At 42.1% G+C, this 27,075-nt stretch overlaps 1 protein-coding gene across 1 annotated transcript; it reads left to right on the top strand.

The window, feature by feature from the left end:
- Positions 1-12: 12 nt before the first annotated feature.
- ddx3xa (DEAD-box helicase 3 X-linked a) lies at positions 13-26,828 on the top strand. Its single transcript, XM_089003395.1, has 18 exons — positions 13-330; positions 993-1,044; positions 2,514-2,561; positions 11,820-11,927; positions 13,210-13,345; positions 15,645-15,749; positions 15,834-15,933; positions 16,003-16,138; positions 16,226-16,323; positions 17,966-18,064; positions 18,147-18,307; positions 18,902-19,046; positions 19,971-20,115; positions 20,919-21,100; positions 21,174-21,291; positions 22,177-22,330; positions 23,209-23,330; positions 23,941-26,828. The coding sequence occupies exons 1-18, from the start codon at positions 286-288 to the stop codon at positions 24,024-24,026; spliced, it is 2,040 nt and encodes a 679-aa protein (XP_088859521.1). The 5' UTR covers positions 13-285; the 3' UTR covers positions 24,027-26,828.
- The last annotated feature ends 247 nt before the right edge of the window (positions 26,829-27,075 follow it).

Consider the following 27,075-nt stretch of genomic DNA (forward strand, 5'->3'; position numbering starts at 1 on the left):
GTACCTCTGTCGAGCGTCTCAGTCCAGCACGGTCAATCCCGCCGGCATTAGCAATAGCGGCCGCTTCTTTTCGAAACTTAAGTTTAGATTTAAACATAAGTGTCGGCGTTTTATTTATTTTTAAGTGAGCGTTTTTGTCTCGTCTACCCTTTAAACTAACTATACATTATTTTTGTCGAAACAGACGAGGAAACAAAGTTGCTTGCTCTCTGTAGCCCGGTCGCGCTAACAAAGAAAAAAAAATCCTTTCTCCTTAAAAAAATAATCCCCCACTACTTTCTAGTTATGAGTCATGTGGTCGTTGACAATCCACACGGTCTAGATCAGCAGGTAAGTCTGTTTTCCAGTCGTGTAATTCCAAATTTTTGTGTTAATGTCGCGGTTTGCCGGCTGTGCGTCTGGTGTCGAGTCTATTTGCTAGCTTCGGCTAAAGCTAATATGGCGACTAGCAAAATGGAGGCGACGATTTCGCTTGTTAAGCAAAGTTACGATGGCGGATGCCTTTCAATAGTCCGACTCCACAAATTATTCTCCAAACCGCTTGGTTTAATTCCCTAGTTTAAAAAATCTTATGAAACACCATACGGAGGCTGTCAAGCGTCCATCTACGATGTACGGGTATTTAAAACATTTTACCGGCCTGTATAGTGGGTTAGCTAACATTGGGCCTTCTCGACCTGAAACGTGGCGCAGGAGGAAAAAAAGAGGACCGTTGGGAGCGGGTCTAAAAGGCACATAGTAACAATCTTGAGACACGAACATTCATGGTTGGTACCCGAATTGTGTCGTCAGTACTTGACACTAAGTACGTGTCGCAATATTATTTTTTTGTTAATTCGCGGCCTTTATAGGCATGTACCAACCATGATAACGCTGGAGGAATATCATAACATCAAATAACATTAAATAATTGCACATTGTCATCTTTTCAAATTCAATTGATTTACCGGAATGTTTCATTATGCAATCTCATATTTCTCTTTTCGGCTTAGCTTGCTGCCCTAGACTTGAACTCTGTTGAGGGACAAGGCGGAGGATCTGGCAGTAAGTATTTGATTAACAATTTGCTATGGTTGTTCTTTTACATGAAACATGAGGTTCAATAATGAAACATATTTTAACGAAATAACTGGGGGACACCCCCCCCCCCCCACTGTGCTCCCCTGAGATCGAATTTGTGGTTTTATCTACTTGGTGTGTTTTATTCTCATGGTGCCCTTTCTGTATATTAGTGATGGTAAACTGAAGCATCTTGAAGCAATGAGGCTTTCCATCCATACGGTTTGCCCCTGGGCCGAAGCATTATGAGGCATCGTGTGTTCTATTGCACCATCATGTGGAAAATAAATGTCAGGACAGAGAGAGTGATTAAAAACTACCATGCATTTCTTCTTTTCTTTTCGGCTTTTCCCTTCAAGGGGTCGCCACAGTGCCTCAGTGTCCTCCATCTTCAGACGTTTGATTCGCATGTTTGTTTTGGCCAAGCTTTTATGTTGGATGCCCTTCCTGACACAACCCTCTGTATTTATCCGAGCTTGGGTCCGGCAGCATCTCTATGAACTTAATAAAGATGAAGATGCTCAGGAAAAGGCTTCCAAACACAAAATGCTCATTGTAACAGCGGCATTGCAACAAAGCAAAACTATACTCACCATTTGATGACAATGCTCCGATCTTACCATGAAAGGGGCATGTCTTTCCCTACATATACCGTACTTTATTTGAATCTCCCTGTTCTGACTTTAACCCCAGAATTCTGACTTTATTCTGAGATAAAAGTAAGTCTTGCCAACTTTATTTTTGTTCTTTATGGCACCTAATCCTCTACCGTAAAAATGGCAGAGAGTTGTGATGTGAATGAGTGTGTGTGTGTGTGTGTGTGTGTGTGTGTGTGTGTGTGTGTGTGTTACTTGAAACAATGATTGCTTTATTTTTCACATTTACACATAAACAAAGAATAAGACACCTTTTATTCATTTTGTTGAGGAAAAGGTGTTCACTTGGTATCCAAGTTCTTTAGAACAAAGTTTACATTTAACCTTTTTATTATCAGCAAGTAGAAGCAAGACATTAAAATGAGATATTCACTGTGTTTTCACAATAGTTTACAATATATATTATAATTTGTACCTTCATAGGAGAGATCTGATTAAAATCATCCCAGACAGGGGATGTTCTCCTTGTTGTGGACCATGCGTCCAATGCAGAACAAATGTGATTGATTTGAGGTTTGAAGATACAAGCAGGGTGTGTCAGTGTCACCTGTCAGCTTATTGTTGTCTCAGTGTGCTATTTTATTAACCATCACCCGCGAAACTATGAGTTGGCGATGACGTAGGAACAACGCAAGTTCATAGGCTTTGGGCGTGTCCACGAGCGTAATCAACACATGCCTCAAAATGTGCTTCGTATAGTTTTTCTCCATTTACTGTTGTAAATTGCTCTTCAACTTTTATTGATCAATAGTTAACTTTTGAATTTTGAAACTGCCTCTCTTGCTCTTCCTTTTCCAGGACGTTACATTCCACCTCACTTGAGGAACAAAGATGGTCCCAAAAATGGTGAGTTTTCAGCAATGACGTCTCAGTTTTAAGTTACAGAAATCATGTTGGAGAGCCAAGATGATAGAAAGCTCCCTTTTTTTCAGGCGAATACTTCATTATTTCCTAAACATTAATCGGTTATACTGTGACAACGTTTGCAATGCTAGTTTGTTTTGCGAACAACTGACGACGTTTTAGTTCATATCGGGTGCCATAAGGCTAATGATTCACATAATGCAGGGATGCATCTGGGCCGCGCCCTTGCGCCATTTAAGCATCTTCACAACCACTGGTGCAACTATGTAACTCTACTGCACCTGCGCAAGTCTATTACGATTAATGCATGTTGCTACATGATCTCCGCCACATATGACATACTTCTGTTACAATAGCTTACGAAACAATTTTAGTTAATCAACAATTGATAACTGTTTTCCTTCAGAGGTTTTAACTTTCGTTGTCTGCCATCAAAATCGCGGTAAAGGATATTGGGCTTTTCCATTATCTGCCGGAAACTGCCGAAAGGGATAATCAAATATTAATTTACCCATGCTGCACTATTTACATCGAACATGAAAGCTGGTTCATTGTACTAAGTTCATCCTGTCTACTTGATATCTAATATTAAGCAGATTCTTTACTTACAGACAGCGTGGGTGTTCAATTAGCTGACATGTTTCGGCGACTACTTCCGCCTTCGTCAGAGTGTAGTCGCCGAAACATGTCAGCTAATTGAACACCCACACTGTCTGTAAGTAAAGAATCTGCTTAATATATGAAAGCTGGTTGAAATATGGAGCGTTAGAACAAGGAGTAACACTCTCACAGACATTATAAAAATAGGCAGCAAACAAACATATTCTCATTTTTTTAAGAAAGTATCGAATAAGTCTGCAGAGGATAGTGACAATTGGTTGCCTGTCTGTTCTCTGTCTTCTCTGTAATACCGTAGAACAGGGGTCAGGAACCTTTTTGACTGAGAGAGCCATAAAAGTAAAATGTAATGTTTTTCAGTGAGAGCCACACACACGCAAACTCGCACACAAACATGCACGCATGTGATTTCAACAAATTGTCAGAATGTGTTAGTTAAAATAACTTTGTGATAATACTCACCATTAATGTGAATGGTTTTCCATTCCTCATGATTGGTAAAAATCCAGCCGAACGATCAGAATGAAAGTCAGCTTGCCGGGTCCATTTGCGAAGTTACTGCTAGCTAGCTTGCACACTTGCTTTCTGCTGTCTCTCGCAGAAGTATATTGATGCTAACGTTAGCATGGGGCTTGTCGATGGGCCACTGACATTCCACTGGTTCATCGATGGTATTGTTTCATAGCAAATTAGAATCAGAACATTTTCTCTCCACAAAGGAGAATCCTTCGGTCCATTCAACCTGAAGTGTTCAATATTCGGCATCTTTATTAAAAGGGGGCGTTTACCTGTTTCGACATGAACGACCTAGGTCATTATCATCCAATCAAAATTGTTCTTTGAACATCCATGGCCACCTTAGGTCAGAATCATCAAATCAAAAGGAGATTTCAGGCAACCTAGGTCAATATCATCCAAGCAACATTGCACTTTCCGTCCAACTGCCGCCCAAAAAGGAAATGAACAGTGAAAAAGCGAGAATATGAATTTAGTGTTCTCGGCAAGCCAGATGCAATCATGAAAAGAGCGACCCCTGCCATAGAGTATCAAAATAGCACAGGATTGATTGTGTAGTAACTAAAGAAAATTGAAAATGTTTGTTTATTTTGACTGAATAAATTCTTTTACTTGAATTAGAATTGTTTTTTGATATACAGTGGTACCTCGGTTCTCGACAATAATTCGTTCCAGGACCCTGTTCGAAAAGCGTGTTTTTTTTTTTTTTTTTTTCCCCAAACACCGAAACCATCTCCTTCCTCCTGTCACTTGTGAGTTGACAGCGGGGGAGGGGGGTGGGGCTGCCTCTCCCGGCCGTTCTCCACCTGCTGTCAATTCTCTTATCACGGACACGGGGCATTTATACGGTTCGCGATCACCTCGCCAATGCCGGATGATTGACTCAACTCGCCACCGTACCTGGACTCTTCCTTCGATGCGCGAGTGCACCTGGTCCGAGGTATTTTCCCTGCGTCCCGTAAATTTATGTCATCTTCCGGGATTGTGTCATTTGGCACCCTCGTATGCCATTTGCTTTTTGGCGTAGTAAGCGGGTAACAAATCGCTACGAGCAACGTTGACTCCACTTTCTCAGCGGCTTTCAAAGCTCTGAAGTACACTTTTGAGTCAGGGTGTAGTCCGAAGCATGCTTCTGATTGGCCGCCGGTGCCGAGTATGCAAATTGCCAAACGAACGTTCGAAGACGCGAAAAATTATGACACAATGTTTGTTAAATCCTCTCGCAAATTGCCAAACGAACATTCGGCCAATCAGAAGCCTGCTTCGGACTACACCCTGACTCAAAAGTGTACTTCAGAGCTTTGAAAGCCGCTGAGAAAGTGGAGTCCTCGTAGTGTTTAGCAGGCAACACAACGCAAACGTTGCACGCCCGCACGTGACAACAGTTGGTCACGGAGAGAGCGATACACCCGTGCGCTGCTCAGCTCCCCACCCTCGCGTACGCACTCACGCGTCACGTATTGCCGTTCGAACACCGATTGATGTTCGAACGCCGAAGCAAGAATATCTCAAATATTTTGTTCGAACACCGATTTGTTCGAACTGTGAGGCGTTCGAGGTACCACTGTATTGGAAAAATAATGGTTTTTCATTTGCAGTTTAGAAATATCATGCACCAATGAATTTATTTTGGTTTATTTCAAAACGTTTTATATACTTTGGTACTCTAGTTAAATCGGGCCCATCAATTATTGAATTTGCCCCCCTTTTCAAACATAAGTGGGCCAACGAGCCCCCTTTTTAATGTCCCAGACGCATCCCTGAAGATGTAAATGGGATAAAATGTTCACCCTGAACCTCCACTGTGGCAAAATGGATTTACTTTTGCACATTGGGTGAATTTTTGGCCCATATATGTTCATTTGCACAAATTGAGTTACCTCAGCTGCAACAGCCGCCCCGATGACATGTCATGTGCCAGGCACAGCAAGCTCTCTTGATTTTACACTTTACTAAATCTTGGAAGTCTTGTTGTGTAACATGCCTGACAATTTTTTTTTTCGTTTTTGTTTTACTCTGCTCTTATTCCACAACAGGAAATGCTTATTCCGCTGCTAGACAGTGTGGTTATTCAGTGGCACCAGTAAATCTTTGTAAGTCCCTTCTGTCTGCTTTTGCTGAGGGCAAATCTGCATATCCACATGCATGAAGTAGCCGTAGCAAAGCCAGTGTGAAGGGGGGGGGGGGGGAGGCAAGCATATGTAATGATGGATGCTCTTCAATTTTAACCCTGGTTTATTTCTTATTTCTTTATCTTTCACAATCATGCAATAGTACTTAGTGTAGTCTAGTGTGGTTTTTTTCCGTCATGCAATTCATTAGCATAAATTCATTTGTGTCTGCTTGACAAAATGTTTTTATAATCTAATATTACATTTATTAGCATCTGATTGGAAGATGCTATTTGTAAATGATTACTCGTTACGTATAATGCGGAGTTAACTGTGTGTATTAAAAAAAATACCCACGATTTGAAAACCACATTAGTCTTAGTGGAATTCTAACCGCTGCTGACCCTTTTCTTGCTTATTGTTAGCAATCACACTTTCTGCAAAATACAATTTGCATCAATGTTTTTAAACATTGTGGATGCAATTGGAATTGAATAGAATGTATTAATCAAATAAAAAACAAAATTAAAGATTCCTTTGTTTTCTACAAAATTCTCCAACTCGTAGTTCAAAATTGCGTCTTGAAATGTTAAAAGTACTAAGCAGCGGACATATTCATAAAATACTATTGGCATTTTTACGGTTATCAACAATTTCCTGTTTCAATCACTGGAACTTTCCCATGGTAATATGACAAAATAACTGCCTTGGAACTACAGAAAAGTCTCATTATATCGCTATTCTCGGGAGTCGGAAAAAATGTCGGTATAACCGGACTATCGATATATCCGATCCTGCGGCATGTAAATTTTCTCCTTGCGTTCATAGAAATAGTATCGTAATAAGCAGTACTATCGATATAACGAGACTTTACTGTAATTAGAGTTTTTGGGGATCATTTTCCCAGAAAATGTAGTTGAATTCCCTCATTGTTCTGTGCTACCCCAAGACCATTTGTCACTTGCAATGGTTCCCAAGTTCCCATAAAGCCGTGGCAGGGAAAGAGCCACGCGACCCAATGAAATAACCCCTCTGTTTCAGAATGGGCTGACCCCAACATTGGTAACAATTAGTACTGAGTCGAGACCTCACCCACTCATATCACATGAGTTGGTCACTCCACATGAGTCATTTTATAGCCTGCTTCCCTACCTTTGCTCAGGTTACCCACGACTGGCCTCTGAAGAGGTTACCCTTTACCATGCCTACGGCGGGGGCTGGAGAAACACATGTGGTATACCCTGGCATGCCCCCTCGACTATATAGTCGGTGTGTCTTAACCTTTTGAGCAAAAAAACCTCAGAAGCATGGTGCTGGTGCTTTTAAAAAAATAATGCACTGCATCACTTGTGGCTGTTTCTACTAATACGAGATATAAAGCTCTCAAGCATAATCCTTTGTATGGTCCCGCCTTTAGCACAATCAGGACTCGAACATAAAATGATTACTTTTTCCACAAATGGTAGCCATGGCTTTCACATTGTTTGCCAAAAATAACCCAGAACATGGGTAGACAAAGATTTGGACGCAAAGCTTTACGACATTTTAGTTGTATTTTAACTTAGTTTGAATACAAGCATGGATTAAATCATTGATCCCAAAACTTCCCTTTGGGGTACACATAATTTTTTGCTTCTCCAATGGGGGACCAGGCTCAATTTGTAACAGTTTGACTTCGAGAGTCCCTTAACGTTACCCCCCACGACCTAAAAAAAAATCCAGAAACCCACACAAAATGTCCCTTTCTAGATTGTTCACAAAGCAAAAGTCAGGAAATAACAATATGAATGAAATTAAAAGTCTCCATGGGTTCTTCACAGGAAAAAAAGCATGAAATACATTCCACCATTTATGAAAATAATAAAAAACATTGCTCTGATGAGATTTATTCATGACACCACAACAAATCCAATGTCAACATTTTGCAGCACAATGAATTTGAAACCGTGTACTTCCATCTCCCTGTTCATGCGTTCATTATCATTCATGCGTGTTAGACCCTCAAGACGTGCCCATCATACTCGGAGCCCAGTCAGTTGTGTTGTTGGCCATCTTTGACCAGTACAGGTCTAAATCTTCCATAGTTTTGGTCCACTTTGCTGAACAATGTGTCTCGACTTCTTGAATGAGCCTTTTATTGCTGGCCAGCTCATTGCACCCATGTCAGCCGCTCCACAAGGCAAATAACTTTGTCAATTGTACACTAGTCAGACGTGTTCAGTTTTTACCCAAACAAGATGTTAAGTAGTATTCATCTCATGGAAATGTTTTATCCCCAAAACACTGAGCAATGATGTATGTTCATCAATAAAATGGCAAGTCACGGCCAGGAATTTGTCTGTGTTCATGGATGCCACCACATCTGCTGTTAGGCTAACTGGAGAGACGTAAATGCTCTCGAGTAAACTTAAACGTTGGGCTAACTGCAGAAACCCCAATTCTCTGCAAACTTGCAAACTTCAATCAACTTGGACGAGTACTGTTTTAAGCAGAGGGTGCATGCTTGCCATTGCAGGCGTTTGAGTCTGATTGTTTAATGTGTTGGTGATGATGGATGGCCAGCTTTTTGCGGGTCCTTTGTGTGGCTGTGGGATATTTGCTCAGTGTTCTTCATAATCAGAATCATCTTTATTGCACAGTATGTAGAACACACAAGAAATTCGTCTCCAGTAGAACACGCTGCACTAGTATCACAAGAATAATTGAGGCACTATACAGTTCTATTTGGGTGACTGTTAAGAGAGTTAATGGCTTGGGGGAAGAAGCTGTTTAATGTCTGCTGGATTTGGTGCGCATGGATTGGTAGCGCCTGCCTGGGGGGAGTAGCTGGAAAAGGTGGTGGGCAGAGTGTGGAGGGTCCAGTGGGATTTTCCGCGCCCTTGTTTGGATTCTTGCAGTGTGCAAGTCCACGAGAGTGCCAATGATTTTTTTTTTCCGCCGTCCTCACTGTCCGTTGAAGTCAGGTTTTGTCCATTTTTGTGGCGGCCCCGAACTAAACGGTGATGGAATTACAAGATGGATTTGATGACAGCCATGTAGAAATGTTGTAGCACGTCCTGTGGCGGGCCATGCTTCTTTAGCAGCCTCAGGAAGTATATCCTCTGGGCCTTTCTCAGGGTGGAGTTGGTGTCTTCCTGCAAGTCCTCGGGAGTGGGTAGTGCGGTGCCAATGATTTTTTTTCCCGCCCTCCTGAAGGAAGAAAAAAATGGTTATTGGTGTCCTGAGCTGACTCATATATAGTTTCACTTTTTGCTTTTCACATTGATTGTTTTGTATCTGAGTCGAAACACCTGGGTACACTGATTGTTTTGTATTCGCTTTTTTGCTTCTCACATTGATGTTTGGTATTCGCCTTTTTGTTTTTCTGAGTCGAAACACCTGGGTACGGTTTGTTCGTTTACACTGGCACAATCGGTCACACTGACCCAATTTGTTTTGGTTTTGGAAACTGCATGTTTTCACACGCCTTTGTGTGCTTGCCAAAAAATTGCTTGTTTGTCCGGGGCTGAGGGAAAGGAGGAGGAATGACTCATCTCCTGCGTGGACAGGCTGGCCACCTGTTTTAGCAAGAGTGGGTCTATAAGATGAGGTTTTCCTCAATATCGGTTAGTCTGCTGTGAACTGTGCACGAGTGTCTAGCTTTGGGTTTTCCAGTCCAGATTCCTCTACCGGGGTGTTTTTGCCGGCTCTCCGCCCTCTGTCAACGGTAAGGTATACTATTCTGGATTTTAACCGTGATGTTGGAGTCTTTACGTGGGGGCATAGAGGTGACAGTTTGTGTCTAGCGTAATTACTCATGATCGGGAAATGCTGTAAATTGTTGTGTGTTCTATTAATAATATATATATATATATATATATATATATATATATATATATATATATATATATATATATATATATATATATATATATATATATATATATATATATATATATATATATACAGTTGTTTGTGGTCATTTCTCTGCTGCGATCTCTCCGAACCTGTAACAAGGCAATTTTTCATAAAACACCTCCTTACTGTACATTGAAGTTCGATTTTCGTCAATTTTTGTGTCGGCCCCGAACCAAACGGTGATGGAAGAACACAGGATGGATTCAATCACAGACGTGTAGAAATGTGTTCTTGTCAACACATTGAGCTGAGATCTTGCATGGAGTCCCGGTTCTAGGGAGTTTACCTTTGGCCTTGTGTGTCTTGATTTTTCTAATTATTGTACCCTCAGTTAATTTCTTCACCTCAAGCTGGTTACCTATTGCAGAGTCAGTGCTCCCTACCTGTTGCAATTCTTGTTTCTCGTGTCCTTTCACAACTTTCTGGTTTTGCCATAGTGGAGTTTAGAGTCTGACTGTTTTGGGCTTGTAGATCAGTGTCTTTCATACAGTTAAACAAGTTCAAATAGGTGTCATTATGACAGTGGTGACAAGTGGAGGACGAAGGCACCTCTGACAGAAGGTACAGGTCTGCGAGTTATTGCATATACACTTTAATGTCAAATATGCAGATGTGATCTTTTGACAGACACTATCCGAAATGTAGTACACATGTGCTATGGTTGCAAATAATGCGCATTATGGGTGTGTAAGTGCATGGCATCTCAACTTGGTGGGTGTTTCGTGAGTCTTTTGCTCAGCTTTACTTAACTTTCGCAAGAATAGTGTTTCTGGAGTGAGGAAGTTGTGTAATCCAACATATCATTCGTGATTGAATCGAAGTTCTTTAGACCAGTGGTCCCCAACCTTTTTTGCGCCACAGACCGGTTTAATGTCAGACAATATTTTCACGGACCGGCGGATAAAGAAACCTTACAAAGACGTTTGTGTTTTACTCATTTTGCTATTATACGGTGGGCTAATTTTAGCGGTATGTATCACGTGACGTACACAAGCGTTTTGACATGCGTCAAGAGTAAGTCATAGACGGATGTAATCTGGTAATTTTTCATTGTTCATTTTATGTAAATTATTTATTCTTTTTGCGCGGCCCGGTAGCAAATGACCCACGGACCGGTACCCAGCGGTTGGGGACCTCTGCTTTAGACTACAGTTAGATTGTCAAACCGGTTATGTGCCCATGGGAGGCATAGGATGACGTTATAGTGTAATTACATGTTTTGCATTCATGAAAAGTAATTAGCATAGTTCCGGTGTCCTGTAAAATTCCATGTACTCAAGTGTGCTTTTGAAGAAAACATAGCGTACCTCTGTTTTCAGTCACAATGCATGGGTGTATTCAGATCTTTGATTGAATCACTGACTGTAGCAGCTTACTTAAGGGCTGCTGTTAACCGTAAAGATACGTTTTGTGGAAACATGCGCACCTCGCTGTGAGACGTGGGCCTGTAGTATATAATGATTTTAATTTTGATTTAGAATATTAAACCAACTTGAATAAGACCTGATGGGGGATGACATAGGTTGGTGAAAAACCTCTATAAACATAATAAATGGTATTTGTATAATTATGTAGCAGATATTTACTATGCAAACCTGCATTCATAAATTTACAGCCCCCTTGACCCCAGGCTGATCTGTTTCATTTTCTTTTATTTTTAATTTCCCTGGGTTGGGATCCCTGATAACTGTAAAACTGGCTGCAAAGCAAAATGTGGTATTTGCATATTGACATTTGTACTGTACTGTGTAGCCAGCTTTTGATGAGTTAAGAACAGGAAATGCCCGTCACTCTTGCAGTGGCATAGGTAGATAACAATATTAATGGTTGGATCGAAATTATCTGTAGCCCCACTAAAGGGCCTTCATATATCTCAATTTGAGACGTACTCCTTGAGACAATGCTTGCCTTTTTCCTGCTTTAAAATTGAATTCGACCAGCTTTCTCAATAGATGCGGTGTCCATATTTTCATCCCTCAATTGTGAAGGGACTGAATGTTATTTCTTCGCAAATCCAATTTTGCAACTTTGTGTTGCTTCTCTCAAAGTTTAATCTGGTGTTTTTTATTTATTTTATTATTATTTTCTACCTCTCAAGATTCCTCTGGATGGGATAGTGGCCGCAGCAATGGATATGTGAATGGTTACCACGACAGCCGCACAAACGGTGGATTTGGAGGGCGTGGACCTCCTCGCCACGACAGAGGTCTGTATAATGACTCCTTTTAAATACACATTACTTTATGCAAGTTGGGAGACTGTATTTTACCAAAACAAATGTATTATGTTCCCAATAGACCCACCATAAGTATTCGCTCCATTCAACTGTAGTGTTTGGTCCACTTAAACCACACTAGGTGATCCGGACGTTTTTATGTGTGAATTCACACACATAAACCAGGCTGAGACAAGGTCTTTAGTTGTTTTTTCCTTTGGTCACCCCGCCTCTGGCATATTATGGGTCAGAGCACACAGTTTTGTGGGATACTGCACACATTCAATTGACGCCGTTCCCAAGTTTTGTGTTGTGAAACCTGCATTTATTGGGCTAGTTTTATTTTATTAAAAAATATTTTGCAATCTAATCACAGCACAAATATGCAGAGCAAAACTGCAGCATGTAGAAATTTTTGACGTTGGGGCTGCCCTCATTGCTGTCCTATGGGAGCACAAATTGTCACACGTTGTGAGGTGTTTACAGAATAAATCTCACATGCAAATGGTACTGTGCGAATGTGAACCGCACTACGTGCACAAAAAATGTCTACTTTTTGTTTGGACCAATTAGAAGGCACAGGACTTTAGTGATCTGAAACCACTCAGAGGGAGGCAAAATTTGGTCTAAGATAAGCTCTGAAACCACACATTGACCATTCTAAACTATTACCAGTTCTTAGTCTGCTTACTAGTGCAGTTACTTACTAGTTACTTACTAGTGCAGCGTGTTCGACCGGAAACAAATTCCTTGTGTGTTCTACATACTTGGCAATAAAGATGATTCTGATTAAAACTCAGACCTGGCAACCATTTCATGAATAGGCTGCAGCATGAGGATTCCCCCAACCCATTTGAGGAAGAGCGATTTAAATGATGTGGATACAGCCACTCCCCTACTAAGGAACATTTGAGTTACGAACAATGGTACATACGAACATCTTTGTAGTAACATATGTAGTCTTCTCTCCAGTTGCACATAAGCATTTATTTTATTAAATGTTTATTTTTCAGTACAAACCAATACAGCTTACTTAAACGAGCCTTAAACATACTTATCTAAGACTTAAACATACATTCCATACAAAATATTGCACTGATGCAAGTTATGAACAAATTCACCTGACAAACTACCGTTCGAAACGTTATCGTTCGTAAATTGGGGAGCGTCTGTATTATGAAGGAATATACTTGGGTTATCATTGGGGGCCACCTGCTGGCCTGAAAGCTGATTTCCAGAAAATATCTGGATTATTTCTTTTTGCTCCTTCTAGGATTTGGCGGTTACGAGAGCAAGGATGGCGGTTGGGGTGGACAGACGAGAGACAATTCCTTCAATAGCTTCGGAGGACGTAACGACAGGTCAAAGTCTGCCTTCTTCAATGACCGCGGAGCAGGCTCACGGGGAAGGTAAGACTTGTGCCGTTAACCTTTATAGGGTTATCAATAGTGAGAGCATTTGATTTGACCCATAATGCAATTTGGGAGGCAAGATAAAACCTCAAACTTGAAATAACGGACAAAGATATAGAAAGTCCAGGGTAATACAAAGTGCAAATACAAGTTGACAGCGTACCGTTTTCGTACCCGCTGTTCTGAAGAAGGAAGTGGTGTAGTGTGGAGGCCTGGCCCAGCCCCCAGCTGTCAATCCGAACGTGACATTCGGGGGAGGGAGGGGTGTCCACCGACGCTGAGGCGGAGCGGGTGGGATCCCCGTGACGCCGTCGGGCTCACGGTCCGCGCCCATAGAAATAGATAGGTTTAGAAGTGCCCAAAGGAGGCAATAGCATTGCGCCCCGCGGTCACCAGGTCGTGACGTCACTGATGACGTCACGAGTTGTAGCCTCTGACACAGTTCCGTACCATATGAATAATTTTTGCTCGTTTTTCGTCGATTTTCTTCCGGTATTCGACGAAATTCTAATACTTTGTGGCTAAATATGTTTTAGAAGACAACTACTTCACTCTCACGTCGTCTTTCGGCGTGATGTGAAGTCGGACAAGTCCAAAAACCTCAACTTTCAAGATCAGATATGCTTTGGATTATAATTTTTTTATAATCCAAAACATACAATTGCAATTAAATACACCACTATTGATGTATATTTATTCAGAGTCTAAAAATGTTATGAATAATAGAAATGACAGCTCTTTAAGATTGAAAATTCAAATACAGTAAAGTCTCGTTATATCGATATCGGATATATCGATAGTCCCGGTTATATCGATACCATTTCTATGCACGTACGGAGAAAATTACATGAAAACAGGGTCGGATATATCGATAGTCCCGGTTATATCGATATTTTTTCGGACTCCCTTGAATATCGATATAACGAGACTTTACTGTACATAGTATAATTATCTTTTGAGTGTGATTGTAACCAATCTTCAAACGTGAAAAAAATAACATTCATAAAGAATGATCATACTTAATTGGTGATCGGAATTGGACTAAATCAGAAATTGTAGAGGATTAGGTAACACTGTGTATAGTGTATATATGTGTGAAATCTACAACGGATCAAAAAGATCAAGAAGTAATTATTAGTATGTTGTATTAGCAGAGTCGGCTAACCTGGGGCGCGTTTCACTAAACTTTGCTATTTAGCAATATTGCTAAGCGTTAACAATATTGCTAAATGATGTTTAGTGAGACACGTTTTTAGCGTTTTAACAATGAACTTAGCAATATATTAGCAATATTGCTAAGTTAGCAATGTTTAGTGAAACGCACACCCCTGCAGTTCAAATTTAGTGTCGAATTAGTTACATGCTTGAGGAGGCAGGGCCAATTCAATTTCATACTAATGAAGAACAGCTACGTACAGCTACGTACAGCAACGTACTTATACACGGTCGAAGATCGAAAACAGGATGAAAATTAGTCGCTAAAACATCGCAAAGCGATTTTTTTTTTTTTTTTTTTTTTTTTTTTTTTTTATAGAAATTTCATTTTCACTCACTTGAAGAACGAAATTCCTTTGTTTTTCAGCTTGTAGTTGAAGCATCCGTAAGCGAAACATTGCGGCCCCCAACTGTTGTTCCTTTTTACAGCATCCATACGTTAAATAGACCTAAATACGCTCAAAACTATCCTATTTCTATGCCAAACCAAGCCACGTTACTATGGACGCTACAACTCGTGCCGTCACTTCCGGCTTTGCAATCAACCTCGTCTCTACGCCACTTCTAAACCTATCTATTTCTATGTCCGCGCAGCCTCCTCTTTGAGACAGGTGACCTCTTCTGGCTTCTCCGTTAGCAGGGAGAGCGATTTTTGGAAAGCTCGCATGCGTGGGAAGCCGTGCGTATTGGGTCATCAGAAAGCGTGTGCGCCGACAGTAATAAAGATTTCAACATTTTGGTATATAATAGTATTCAATAGAAAATGTTGCTTAAAAGCAACAGATTGACATCGTATACTAACCTGTCATATCGGAGGTGCCAGCGTGTCGTCATCTGTTATGATCACGTGATCCTCGCGTCAGCCATTTTGATTGCTTTTCGATTCACGACCGTTTTGTTTGAACGGAACCCAGTCGTAACTCGGATGTTACCTGTATATTAAAAATGAAGGCTTTAGTTATTGACATGTTTAATATGCTTTTCCAAAGGCCTAATTGCCACCAAGAAACAACCTTGCTTTATTCATTGTGTTTGAGTGAAAACTCGTTGAGAGCGCTGTATTTAAATTCGGTGTGTTCAGGTATGAACGCGGGGGCTTTTCTAGTGGCGGAAACAGTCGTTGGGCTGAAGAATCCAGAGATGAGGATTGGTCCAAGCCTACTGCCCCAAATGAGCGTCTCGAACAGTAAGCCACATATGAACTGAAATATCAAACGACTATATCAGCTCGTGTCTTTTTAAACATGTAGTTATCTCATTTTCTATCTAGTGAGCTGTTCTCAGGCAGCAATACGGGGATTAATTTTGAGAAGTATGATGATATCCCCGTAGAAGCCACGGGAAGCAACTGCCCACCTCACATTGAAAGTGTGAGTTGGTCATCGACAGTTGCATGCATCCGCTCATGTTTTCTCAAAAGCTTATTTCGTTTGTTGTAGTTCCATGACGTGGATATGGGCGAGATTATCATGGGCAACATCACCCTGAGTCGTTACACGCGTCCCACTCCAGTCCAGAAGCATGCCATTCCTATTATCAAGTCCAAGAGAGACCTCATGGCCTGTGCCCAGACTGGTAATATTTGTTCGACTCATACAGGCACAGAGCGACAGGATCAATTGACACATTTTTTCACAGCTTTTTCCATGTGCTATATTTTAGGATCTGGAAAGACTGCGGCTTTCCTGCTTCCTGTCCTGAGCCAGATCTACACAGATGGGCCAGGAGATGCTTTGCAGGCAGCCAAGAGTAGTGGACAGGTAACCCGTGTAGAAAACACAGAATGCTGTGAAAGTCTTTGTTTGCCCCATTACGAATTTGTGTGTTGTTTGACACGTTTGTATTCATCACACCATTTGTAACTCATTCACTGCCAGTCACAAATTTATTCGGGAATTGAAAATATGACGTAGAGCGCCATTCCAGAATCATTGCTTGGGTACCGATAAAGCGCTGGCCAGACCTCTGGTGATATTTTTTTCCTTTCCACCAAGGGGCAGTATTTCCCTTTTTCCCATGTTTGCGCTTTCTTCCAGCTTCAGCTATTGTTAAAGCGAGGTAACATCGGACTTACGACCGGCGCGACTTGCGACCACCCACACTTACGACCATGACCGCCAGACCCTTTTTAAAAAAATTGTACTTCTACAGCTGGCACTGCCAACGCGCTAGTAGCCCCGCAACGTGTACGACGATTTTGGCCAGCCAGCATCTCATTCTCGCTCAGCAATCGGCCGTGTGATGGCATCGGAGGGGGGAGTGTCCACCGACGCCGGCCGCAGCGCTGGCAGAACGAGAGCCAAGGCGGGTGGGCGTCGGTGCTCGGGCGTGCGTGACTGCCACAAAGAACGGGGGTAGGTTCCCCCGACGCCGGCCGCGGCCCGGTCAGGACTAGAGCCTAGGGCGTTAGCACTCAGGGGCACGGGATCGACGAGAGCGCCGCGTCGGGCCGACGGCCGGTGCCGCCGCCTCTTTGAGACAGTTCGTTCTGCCCCCTGGCGAGTGGAGCGCGTCAGCACTGCGCACGGCCGCTGGGTCAGGCTGCGCGGAGAGCAGGGTAAGGCCGGGCCGAGGGCAACCGGCTACCCATGCCCGCCTGCCCCCGTGGTCTCCGAATCAGATCGTTTGCAAGTCATATATTACAGAGTCTCTCTTTGACACGTTGAATGGTTTTCGACTTCCGACCATTTTGACTTACGACCGGTTGGTCGGAACGGAATCTGGTCATAAGTCAGATGTTACCTGTATAAACCAATATGTATGTATTGCATACTGTTTATGTAGTCCTAAAACTCAATATTCTGTGGGTCCTGGAATTTGAGTGACAGTGACAAAAACCCCGGCACTGGACTGGACATTTTTGCACGTCTGGCATTGAATTAGTTAATATTACACAGACATAACCCAAGGAAATCTAAAATACAGTTTCAATGTTACTAAATCATTTCCTAAAAGGGGGGCTTTCTAAGATATCTGGCTCTGTGGAAAATTGCCCCAGCCATCCATTTTCCAGACCACTTCATCCTCTTTAGTGTCGCGGGGGGTGCTGGAGCCTATCCCCAGCTGTCTTCGGGCACTGGGCTGCGGCCACCCTAAAATGGTTGCGAGCCAAGCGCCGGGCACACAGAGACAAACAACCATCCACTCTCACATTCCCACCTAGGGACAATTTGGAGTGTTAAATCAACCTGTCATGCATGTTTTTGGAATCTGGCGTGCCCCCGTGGCGCCTTTGTTAAATCACAAAGTAACTGTGACGAGTGGCAGTTTTGGCAAAGCTGAGTTCAATTTCACAGGCAACACCCAGTCTCGCTATTAGAGGAATAGGGCAAATAATTTTTCACAGCGTTTCCAGCTTACAAAAATATATTCAGTCTTATGGTGTTTGTGTGAATCAAACAGGAGAATGGAAGATATGGCCGTCGTAAGCAGTACCCAATCTCCCTAGTCCTCGCTCCTACCAGAGAGCTGGCACTTCAAATCTATGATGAGGCCAGAAAGGTGAGTTTGTGACGATGCCACTGTGAAGATTTAAATAGTATTTGTAACAATAATGAGAATGTGTTTCTATTTCCGGTTCCAGTTTGCCTATCGCTCACGTGTGCGCCCGTGTGTGGTGTATGGTGGCGCTGACATTGGCCAGCAAATCAGGGAGTTGGAGAGAGGTTGCCACTTGCTGGTTGCCACTCCAGGCCGCTTGGTCGACATGATGGAGAGGGGAAAGATTGGTCTTGATTACTGCAAGTCAGTATAACATTGTATAGAAATGCATTTTTATGAAAATTGCTTGAAATCAATCCAGAGATTATTTGACAACAACGAACCAACACAAGTTTGTTTTCCTTTCACGAGCGTAGCATTCTCATGGCCTCACCGTATCTCTGAGATTTCAAATTTGTGGTGAGAACAGAAGCCATGTATGTGTACACACAAAATACAGAATAATCATTGAATGCGGAGTATTTCAATAGCATTTTGTCTAAACTAATTCATGATCGGCCAGGTGAGTCCCCAGCGCAATGTTCAAACAAGTAGACAGGCAAGCTGACTTGCATGCAATAGACGTGAGTATTAGGAACATGTTCAGGTTGTCACGGCTTGAGGAAAAGAACTTTGACAAAGATTTTACCCGACCACATTAGAAAGGTTGACAAACCTAATAAGTCAGTTCAAGTCGCACGCACGCGTGCATGATCGGCCAGGTGCTCGCATTTGTAATTTCAGGAAAGTCCATTTTCATCTGTCATTGTGGTACACTTTGAACCATGGACGCTCCTGCGATGTGAGTTATAAACAAGCTTTCTCTTTGTCTTTATCTGTATTTGTTAAAATGTGTAGCTACTTGGTGCTGGATGAGGCTGACCGCATGTTGGACATGGGCTTTGAGCCACAGATAAGACGTATTGTGGAGCAAGACACCATGCCGCCAAAAGGACTCCGTCAGACCATGATGTTTAGTGCCACCTTCCCAAAGGAGATCCAGGTCTGTATAACAATACTATCTAATAAGCGCTTTGTTGCAGCTTCAGCTGTTGTTAAACCGCTTTATAAATCAATATGTATTGTATAAGGCTGTTGGATTATGAGAACAATACTATCCATGCCTTCATTCTCTGAACCGCTTGTCCTCACCTGGGTTTCGAACATGCTGGAGTATACCACCACATTTTTTAGGGTGAGAGGGAAGGTTATTCCTGGACTGGTCACCAGTCAGTCTGAGCATTAATAAACAAGGTTTTTTAAGTCAAAACGTAGCATTTATTCAACTTCTAAAACCTTACTTAAAATCTATAGGAACCAAATGAAAAAAAAACACAAAATAAATGTAGCAAATCCAAAATGCTAAAATAATGGAAATTTGAAACAAATAGACGGTCTTTGTTGTGCATTCTGTGCCCTCTGAGAGAGTGTAACTTAATGCTATTTATGTTAGCGTGTCATATCTATTGACTGCTCGGGGGGTTAGCAGGGGCACACAACAAAGTTGGGGTACACACTTCCAAATCCCACCACCTTAGTGCACTATGCTATTAACAAAAACTTCACTGATTTTTCACTGCAGTGTAGGTAATTGGTGCGTTGTGCTGTGTGAACTCAAAGGGAACCAAATGATTACTTTCCAGAGCACTGCATCATGTCAGTGGTGTCTGGAAAACGAGTTATCCTCTACTATTTCTTGAACAAAATATGGGCAAGAAGCATTGGGCCGTTTAAAGAAAAAATTAAATGCATGCCGAAATTTGGCCGAATGGCATGCGTCACAAGATAGGTGCAAGTAAGGGCACATTTGGCACCTGGATTATCAACTTTTTGCGCTTCTGAGAAATCACAATTAAATTGATTAATATTTCATCCTGACCACATCAAAGAATTTGCAAGTTGTAACAACTGGTTTTCTTTCATTTAGATCCTGGCACGCGATTTCCTTGAGGACTACATTTTCCTGGCGGTCGGCCGCGTTGGATCCACCTCAGAAAACATCACTCAGAAGGTGGTCTGGGTCGAGGAGACCGACAAGAGGTCCTTTCTCCTAGACCTTCTGAATGCCACGGGTGAAAGACCCCTTTGTTTTTTCCCTCTGTAGTGTAAATTCTTATGGTGCTTTCTCTGTAGTACCCCCATAACTAGCCAAATGGGGGTTGGAGAATTTGTTCAGTGTTTCATAGAGAGTGTGGAAAAAAGTCCAAATACTGTGTACCACGCAGGCTTGCACTCTGGCCTCGTTTATTCTTAGTTACAGGAAAGCATCTGGGCTGCACCCCTGCGCCATTCGCGCATTATGACACCTCACTGGCGCAGCTTTGTAACTCCACTCCGCAAGTGCAAGTCTATTACGATTGGCGCATATTGCTACATGATCTGTGCCACATCTGAGATCAATTTAGTTAAGCAGCGATTGAAAACTGTTCATTTCACATCCACGCTGTGGATGTTAAGTGTTTCAAGTAGCTTTACGCTCAGTGTTTTCTGCCAGTCATTATGGCTGACACTAGAATCTGCTTGTGCTTGAGGAATGAAAATGTTTTTGTTCTCCCTTCTGCTGGAGTAAATGTCATGTGGATCAAAGATTTGTTCGGGAATTGAAAATATGATGTTCAAAGATTTGACCTCATAAGCTATTATTGCGCCCATCTTTTGTCATTATTTTGATTAACTGAAATAAATGCAAATTATTTGTCGTCAGACGTAAAGCTACTGAAATCCATTTTTCACTTTCAAAGTCGTCATTTTAATTTACTTTTGTCATGGCTGAGAAGACTTCATACGTCTAGTTCTGGTCTTTGCCTGCAGAAATGCACAAAATGTGAATGAAGTAAATTGTCATTCACCCACCCCTGACCCCCACTCTATGCAGGCAAAGACTCGCTGACTCTTGTCTTTGTGGAGACCAAGAAAGGTGCGGATGCTTTGGAGGACTTTCTGTATCATGAGGGCTACGCCTGCACCAGCATCCATGGTGATCGGTCTCAGAGAGACCGTGAGGAAGCTCTCCACCAATTCCGCTCAGGCCGCTGCCCAATCTTGGTGGCCACGGCTGTAAGTCATCCATGAAAAAAAAATTACATGCTCAAGTCAAGGACATGACAAAATGGTGATCTCTGTTTATCAGGTGGCTGCAAGAGGTCTGGACATCTCCAATGTGAAGCATGTCATTAACTTTGACCTGCCCAGTGACATTGAAGAATATGTTCATCGTATTGGCCGAACGGGACGTGTGGGCAATCTTGGTATGAATCAATTTTCAATTTATTATATCACATATGCTGTACAGAATAGGCCTGCGCATGAATTGGAAGGGGGTTTTAAATACAAAATCTGCGCCTAAGTCTTAAAGGATAACCAACGGCATTTTTTTGTTTCTAACTGACATCAGAAAAACGTTTTTTAGCATCTAAAATAGCCAAAACACGCAGGCTGATATTTTTAGTCAAATGCAAACCGCCAATAAAAATGACTTGGTGTCCCATAACTGCCACAAAATGAGCTCGGAACGGATTCAAATAGTTCTGAAGAGTAAAGCATAAATGTTTGCAATCGATTAAAGAAGTCCTTCCGTATCAATTCGAGCCATCTGGACTCCAATGTAGCGCCCAGAAAATGCACAAGATGGCGCACCAGCTCCGTTGGAAATGGGCTGATTTGTCCACTGGGAATTTGTGTCAGCTTACACCTTCTTTATGCGTATTATCGCAATTGGCTGCGACACACAACAATTCACCATTACGTTATTTATGTAGTTTTCCTTCTAATTTCGCGATTAACACTGTGTTTTCAGAAGAAAAAAAGTAGCCAAAATCCATTGTGTGTCGCTTTCTCGGTCACGGGCGTTCCCTCCGTGACGTCACGTAGGGCATCGTCATCAACTTGAAAACATGAAATATAGCTATATGCGGTGGAATCTTTGTAAAATCACTTCAAATGACTTCTACTGAGCACATTTTACAAATTATGGACGCAACTTGTCTGAGATGTCGGTTGTCCTTTAAACATCACTGACCGACACAACAAATTAATAATGAGATAAATTTTGGATTACTCAATTATCTATTGCATCGTTTGCACACCCATGTCACAGGTACTCTTAATGTTTGATTTGGTGTTTTCACCCACAGGCCTGGCCACGTCGTTCTTTAACGACAAAAACAGCAACATAACCAAAGACTTACTGGACATTTTGGTCGAGGCCAAGCAGGAGGTCCCCTCCTGGCTGGAGAGCCTGGCCTATGAACACCAACACAAGAGCAGCGGTCGCGGTCGCTCCAAGAGGTAAATTGCACAGATCTGAAAGGAGCACAATAGCAATCCTCCAAAAGTCCTTCCCATACTGCAAATAAATCTGCCTTGCTCCATATAGAGAAGACTCTTGAAATGTCATTAACTGAGTTGAGAAAGCGTCAGACATGTCAGTGAAAAACAGGTGTTTCGCGCCCAACTGAGTGGCAATTACTTGGCGATGCGCAAGCTTGTTCCCCACTGGTTGTATTAAAAAAGGTTACCCATAAGTTGTGTTGTGTCAAGATAACAGAAATCAACCACATACCCAACAACTAGCTCTGGATTTTAAATGTGCCTTATATTCTCTCTCTCTCTCTCTCTCTCGCTCTCGCTCGCTCTCTCGCTCTCGCTCGCTCTCTCTCTCTCTCTCTCTCTCTCTCTCTCTCTCTCTCTCTCTCTCTCTCTCTCTCTCTCTCTCTCTCTCTCTCTCTCTCTCTCTCTCTCTCTCTCTCTCTCTCTCTCTCTCTCTCTCTCTCTCTCTCTCTCTCTCTCTCTCTCTCTCTCTCTCTCTCTCTCTCTCTCTCTCTCTCTCTCTCTCTCTCTCTCTCTCTCTCTCTCTCTATATATATATATTGCACTGAGCAATTCAAATGCACTCAGAGGATGCCTTTGTTTGTTGTCCTTAGATGACAGATTCCACCAAATTGGGGACATTTGCATTCATAGGCAATTATCTGAAAATATCGATCTATTAGGCTTAGTTAACCATCAATTAGCATTGATGCCCATTAACACATAAAGCGCATTTACTTATGAGCTGTTCGAATCAAGGGATATGGTTAATTTGACATTGGAGAGCTCCAACACACATCCGGATTAAAAAATGTGATGGTTGATTCATGGATTAATTTTTGTCTTATCTCCTAAAGGTTTTCTGGTGGTTTTGGCGCTCGGGACTACCGACAGACACCAGGAGGATCCGGAGGCTTCGGTGGCAACCGCACAGGCCGAACATCTGGTGGACATGGAGGGAACCGTGGCTTCGGTGGAGGTTGGTCATTTGCCACCAATATGGCCGTTTCCAATTCACATGTTGGAAAATTGAGGTTTTGGGTTAATTTGAGATGAATTTCTGATTGTGGAACAACCAATATTTTTGAATTCATGTAAAATAGGGGAATTTTCACTGGCCTAAACATATTCGGGCTAGTGCTCAGGAAGTATATTAGTATTCTTTCATACAGAGAATTCAATCAATAAATCAAGTATTTGATTAAAGTACCATATTTGCTGGTGTATAAGGCACACCCAAAAGCCTTGATTTTCTTCAATGACAACTACTGTCAGCAGCAGTAGTGTATAACCCCAGCCTCAACTGTAATGCCTTATAACGTGATTGGCCTTTTATATGGTGAACTTTTATATATTTGTTATACTTTGAAAACTTTTTTTGTTCATTTAGGCTGCGCCTTATAGTCTGGTGCGCCTAGAATGGAAAAGGTTTGAAAATACACCATTCATTGAAGGGTGCGCCTTGTACTTCAGTGCGCCTTATACACCAGAAAAATGGTACTTTGTTTCAAATAATCAGAGTATGCCAATTGGGATACATTTTGGTAGTCGCTAGCTGATCCGAAGTGTGTTTTCCATCCTTTCTCCAGGTGGCTTCGGAGGCAACTTTTACGGCAACGATGGCTATGGAGGAAACTACAGCCACTCGGGAAGTGTGGACTGGTGGGGCAACTAGTTGCTAGAGGAGTAGGTTGCCATGCCACCCTGATAGGAAACCACATGTTTCAAAAGAAAAAAAATGCCAGACCGTAACAACCCTCCCTGTGTAGCTTCACTGACACACAGTACATTAGCCAGCCTGGTCCTTGACCAGACGCTCGTCTCAAAATAATCACACGAGCGCAGCGTGATGCTAAGGAAAGTCGGCAGCAGCACGTTCACAAGCATGTGCACTGCAGCGCCGAGCGCACCTCTGAGTGTGAGCATTGACGCTGACCATATGCACAGTTATTAGAATTTTGGGGGAGAAGACCCCTACACCCTCCCTTCCCGAAATAGCCAAACCAACACCCGGAGGAGCACTTGTGTATTCATATTTTCTGCCTTTTGGAATTGAAACAGGTTAAATCTGTGTTCTTATTTCACCTGACAAATGGTCAAGAGCTCAAATTTTAGTTTTGACTGTGGGGTTTGGTGGCTAGTATCAGAAAGGTAAACAAAAAAAGAAAAGCTCATATGTAATCAAACCTTGGCAAAAACTGGAATGTTGTGGCTCCTTGAGTCACGATTCCATTTGAACCTCAAATTCTCTACCAAACAGCTGACGGGCCCACTGTGCCGCTCTGAATTATCCGCATTTCAATTTTTTTATTTTTATTTTTTGCTCACTCTATCCTGAACTGGCTCCTTTTGATTTTACCGCAAAGGCGATGGTTGTTCTAAGAAAATAACCATAGTTCTTAAATACACATCATCCAGTTCAGTGCCAGCAATGGCGAATGTTACTCCACCATTTTGTTTTCCTTCTTATTTCAATTGACTTGACAGTGTCACGGCAGCTACCATGTTACCGAGCGCTAGCTATACAAAGTGGACGGTGTGTTTGTTGTTCACTTTTTTTCGATGTACAAATTGTAAGGGCGAAAAACGGAGTCAGTTTTTTGTTTGCGTTTGCATCTAAACAAAAAACACCCGTGTAAATTGTGAAAGTTGGCTGCATTAAAAGGACCACCGCATCGGGAGGGCGTATTGCAGCGTCGACCCCATCTCGCACTGCGACGGTCCGCGTGTGCAAGTGTTATGTTTTTTGGTCAAGGTGAAAAGTCACGTGAGTCACGGGCTTAATAAACATATTCTCTTTTTCAAGCTGCGTTTTGGGATTTGGGGGCCACCTTTCATTGCTTTTAAGCAGGGGTTTGCCAACAGGGCAACACTTGAGAGGCAAACAAATTGTTCCATCATTTTTCCTCAAGTCTGCCGTGCTGAGAACTCTACAGGAAAATGTTTCCCGATCCCTGCTTTAAAAGATTGGGTTATCAATATAACCAGGAAATGAGGGGGCGGGACAAAGTGAAACAGGGCACAGTAGTCATTGGTGTAACCACTGGATGGGGGAGGCTTTCGTGTCTTCCCCTTTGGAGGGGGTCATTTAAAGTACTCTGCATGGCCACACATGCTGTGTAACCATGCTCGGATGCTCTCATTAGGTGTGTTGTGCCTTGAAAACGTTTTTTAATGAAACTACTGCGAAATAAAGCAGATGCACTGATCGCAATGAGAAACCGAGGTCGAATGGTGCTACTTGATTTCGCCACATTGAGACCCTCGTGTGAGCGTGCGTGCGCGCTTGCATGTTTGTGCCCATCAAGTTTTATGAACATTCTTTTTACTGCACATCCAGAATTTTATATAAATGCCTGGCTTAGTTGCTCTTAGGCTTCCAAATACGGTGTGTGAGTAGATTGGTGGCGGTTAACCGGAGAGTAAAACAAACAAAAAAACGCAGCTTGTTTACAAAGGGGCGTGGGTTCTCAATGTTAAAAAACGGGATTTATTTGGGACCAGGGCGGGTGGGAAATTTAGCCATTTGCACAGATTTCTAGATTCTACTTTTGCTGCTAGTTTTTGTGTAATTTATTAAGCATTTTTGACAAATATTTATTTTTGTAAGCCTCTAAAGTGATTCTTTGAAAGTTTCAGAAAACTTGACCAAAAGACAGTACAAAAAACACTGGCACTTGAATGTTGAATGTCACCTGTATGCGTGAAATTTCTATAGTCCGGGTAGTGTGAGCTTTTTAATGTTCGATACATCTGACTCAGTACCTACTTGATAACAAAATCCACAGCTGTGTTCAGGGCCTCTGTAGGGCCGGTCATCTGATTTACTAAAATTCTCCCTATTGGTCTGCAAAATAAAAGAAATAAAACAAAAATTGCAATTGTAATTTGAAGAAAGAAAAAAACATGCCAAGGTTTGGAATTAAGCTGTCAAAGAGCAAATCTATTTCCTAAGCATAGCATTGAAGTGTTCTGATTCTCCTACTGTGTGCATAACTCTTGATTTGGTCTGATTCTTTTTCCTCCAGTGAATGTCTGGCACATGGCAATCCTTAAAGAAACGAACATGTGGTTTATTGTCATTGTTGTATTTGCATTATATATATTACTGCTCTCTAGTTCTCGTAGAAGTCAAAAGCGTCATTCCCGGAAGCTTCCGGTCATGTTTCTACCTTCCAACTGTCAAACCGCAGAGCTCTTTAGATGTAGAATTTGCTTTCTCTATTAGCTTTCAGGCTAATGCGCAGCTTGGGAAATAACTGCTGCACATTTGTATGATTTTATCGAAATAAATATGTTTGAATGCAAAAGTTTCTGGAAAGCAAATTCCAGCATGTTTACTGTAGTAGTAAGAGGGTGTGAGAGTTGCCTGTAGCAATATTTGCCCCTTCGCAATGGGGCAAGCCAACTTTCTAATTGGTATTGATTGGATGGGCTTCATTTCTATTGAAGAATTCTATAAAGATTTCATTTGTAATTGTTTCTGTGTCTGGTCTCATTTCCCCAATGCAGTGATACCTTGGTTTACGAACCCCTTGGCTTACGAACTTTTCGGTTTACGAACGTTACATTTAACAAAATTTTACCTTGGCATATGAACTTTTTTCGTACACGGAGCTGCCTCAATAAGTGATGTCGTTCGCGAACGAGCCCATTGTTCTAAACAAAATGGCAGCCGACTGTTTTTGTCCACTATTCCCTGCCCCCAGTGTTCGGTTAAAGCC

The sequence above is a fragment of the Hippocampus bargibanti genome, linkage group LG08 (genome assembly GCF_051943395.1).
Source record: "Hippocampus bargibanti isolate YZ-2025 linkage group LG08, ASM5194339v1, whole genome shotgun sequence".
NCBI lineage: Eukaryota > Metazoa > Chordata > Actinopteri > Syngnathiformes > Syngnathidae > Hippocampus > Hippocampus bargibanti.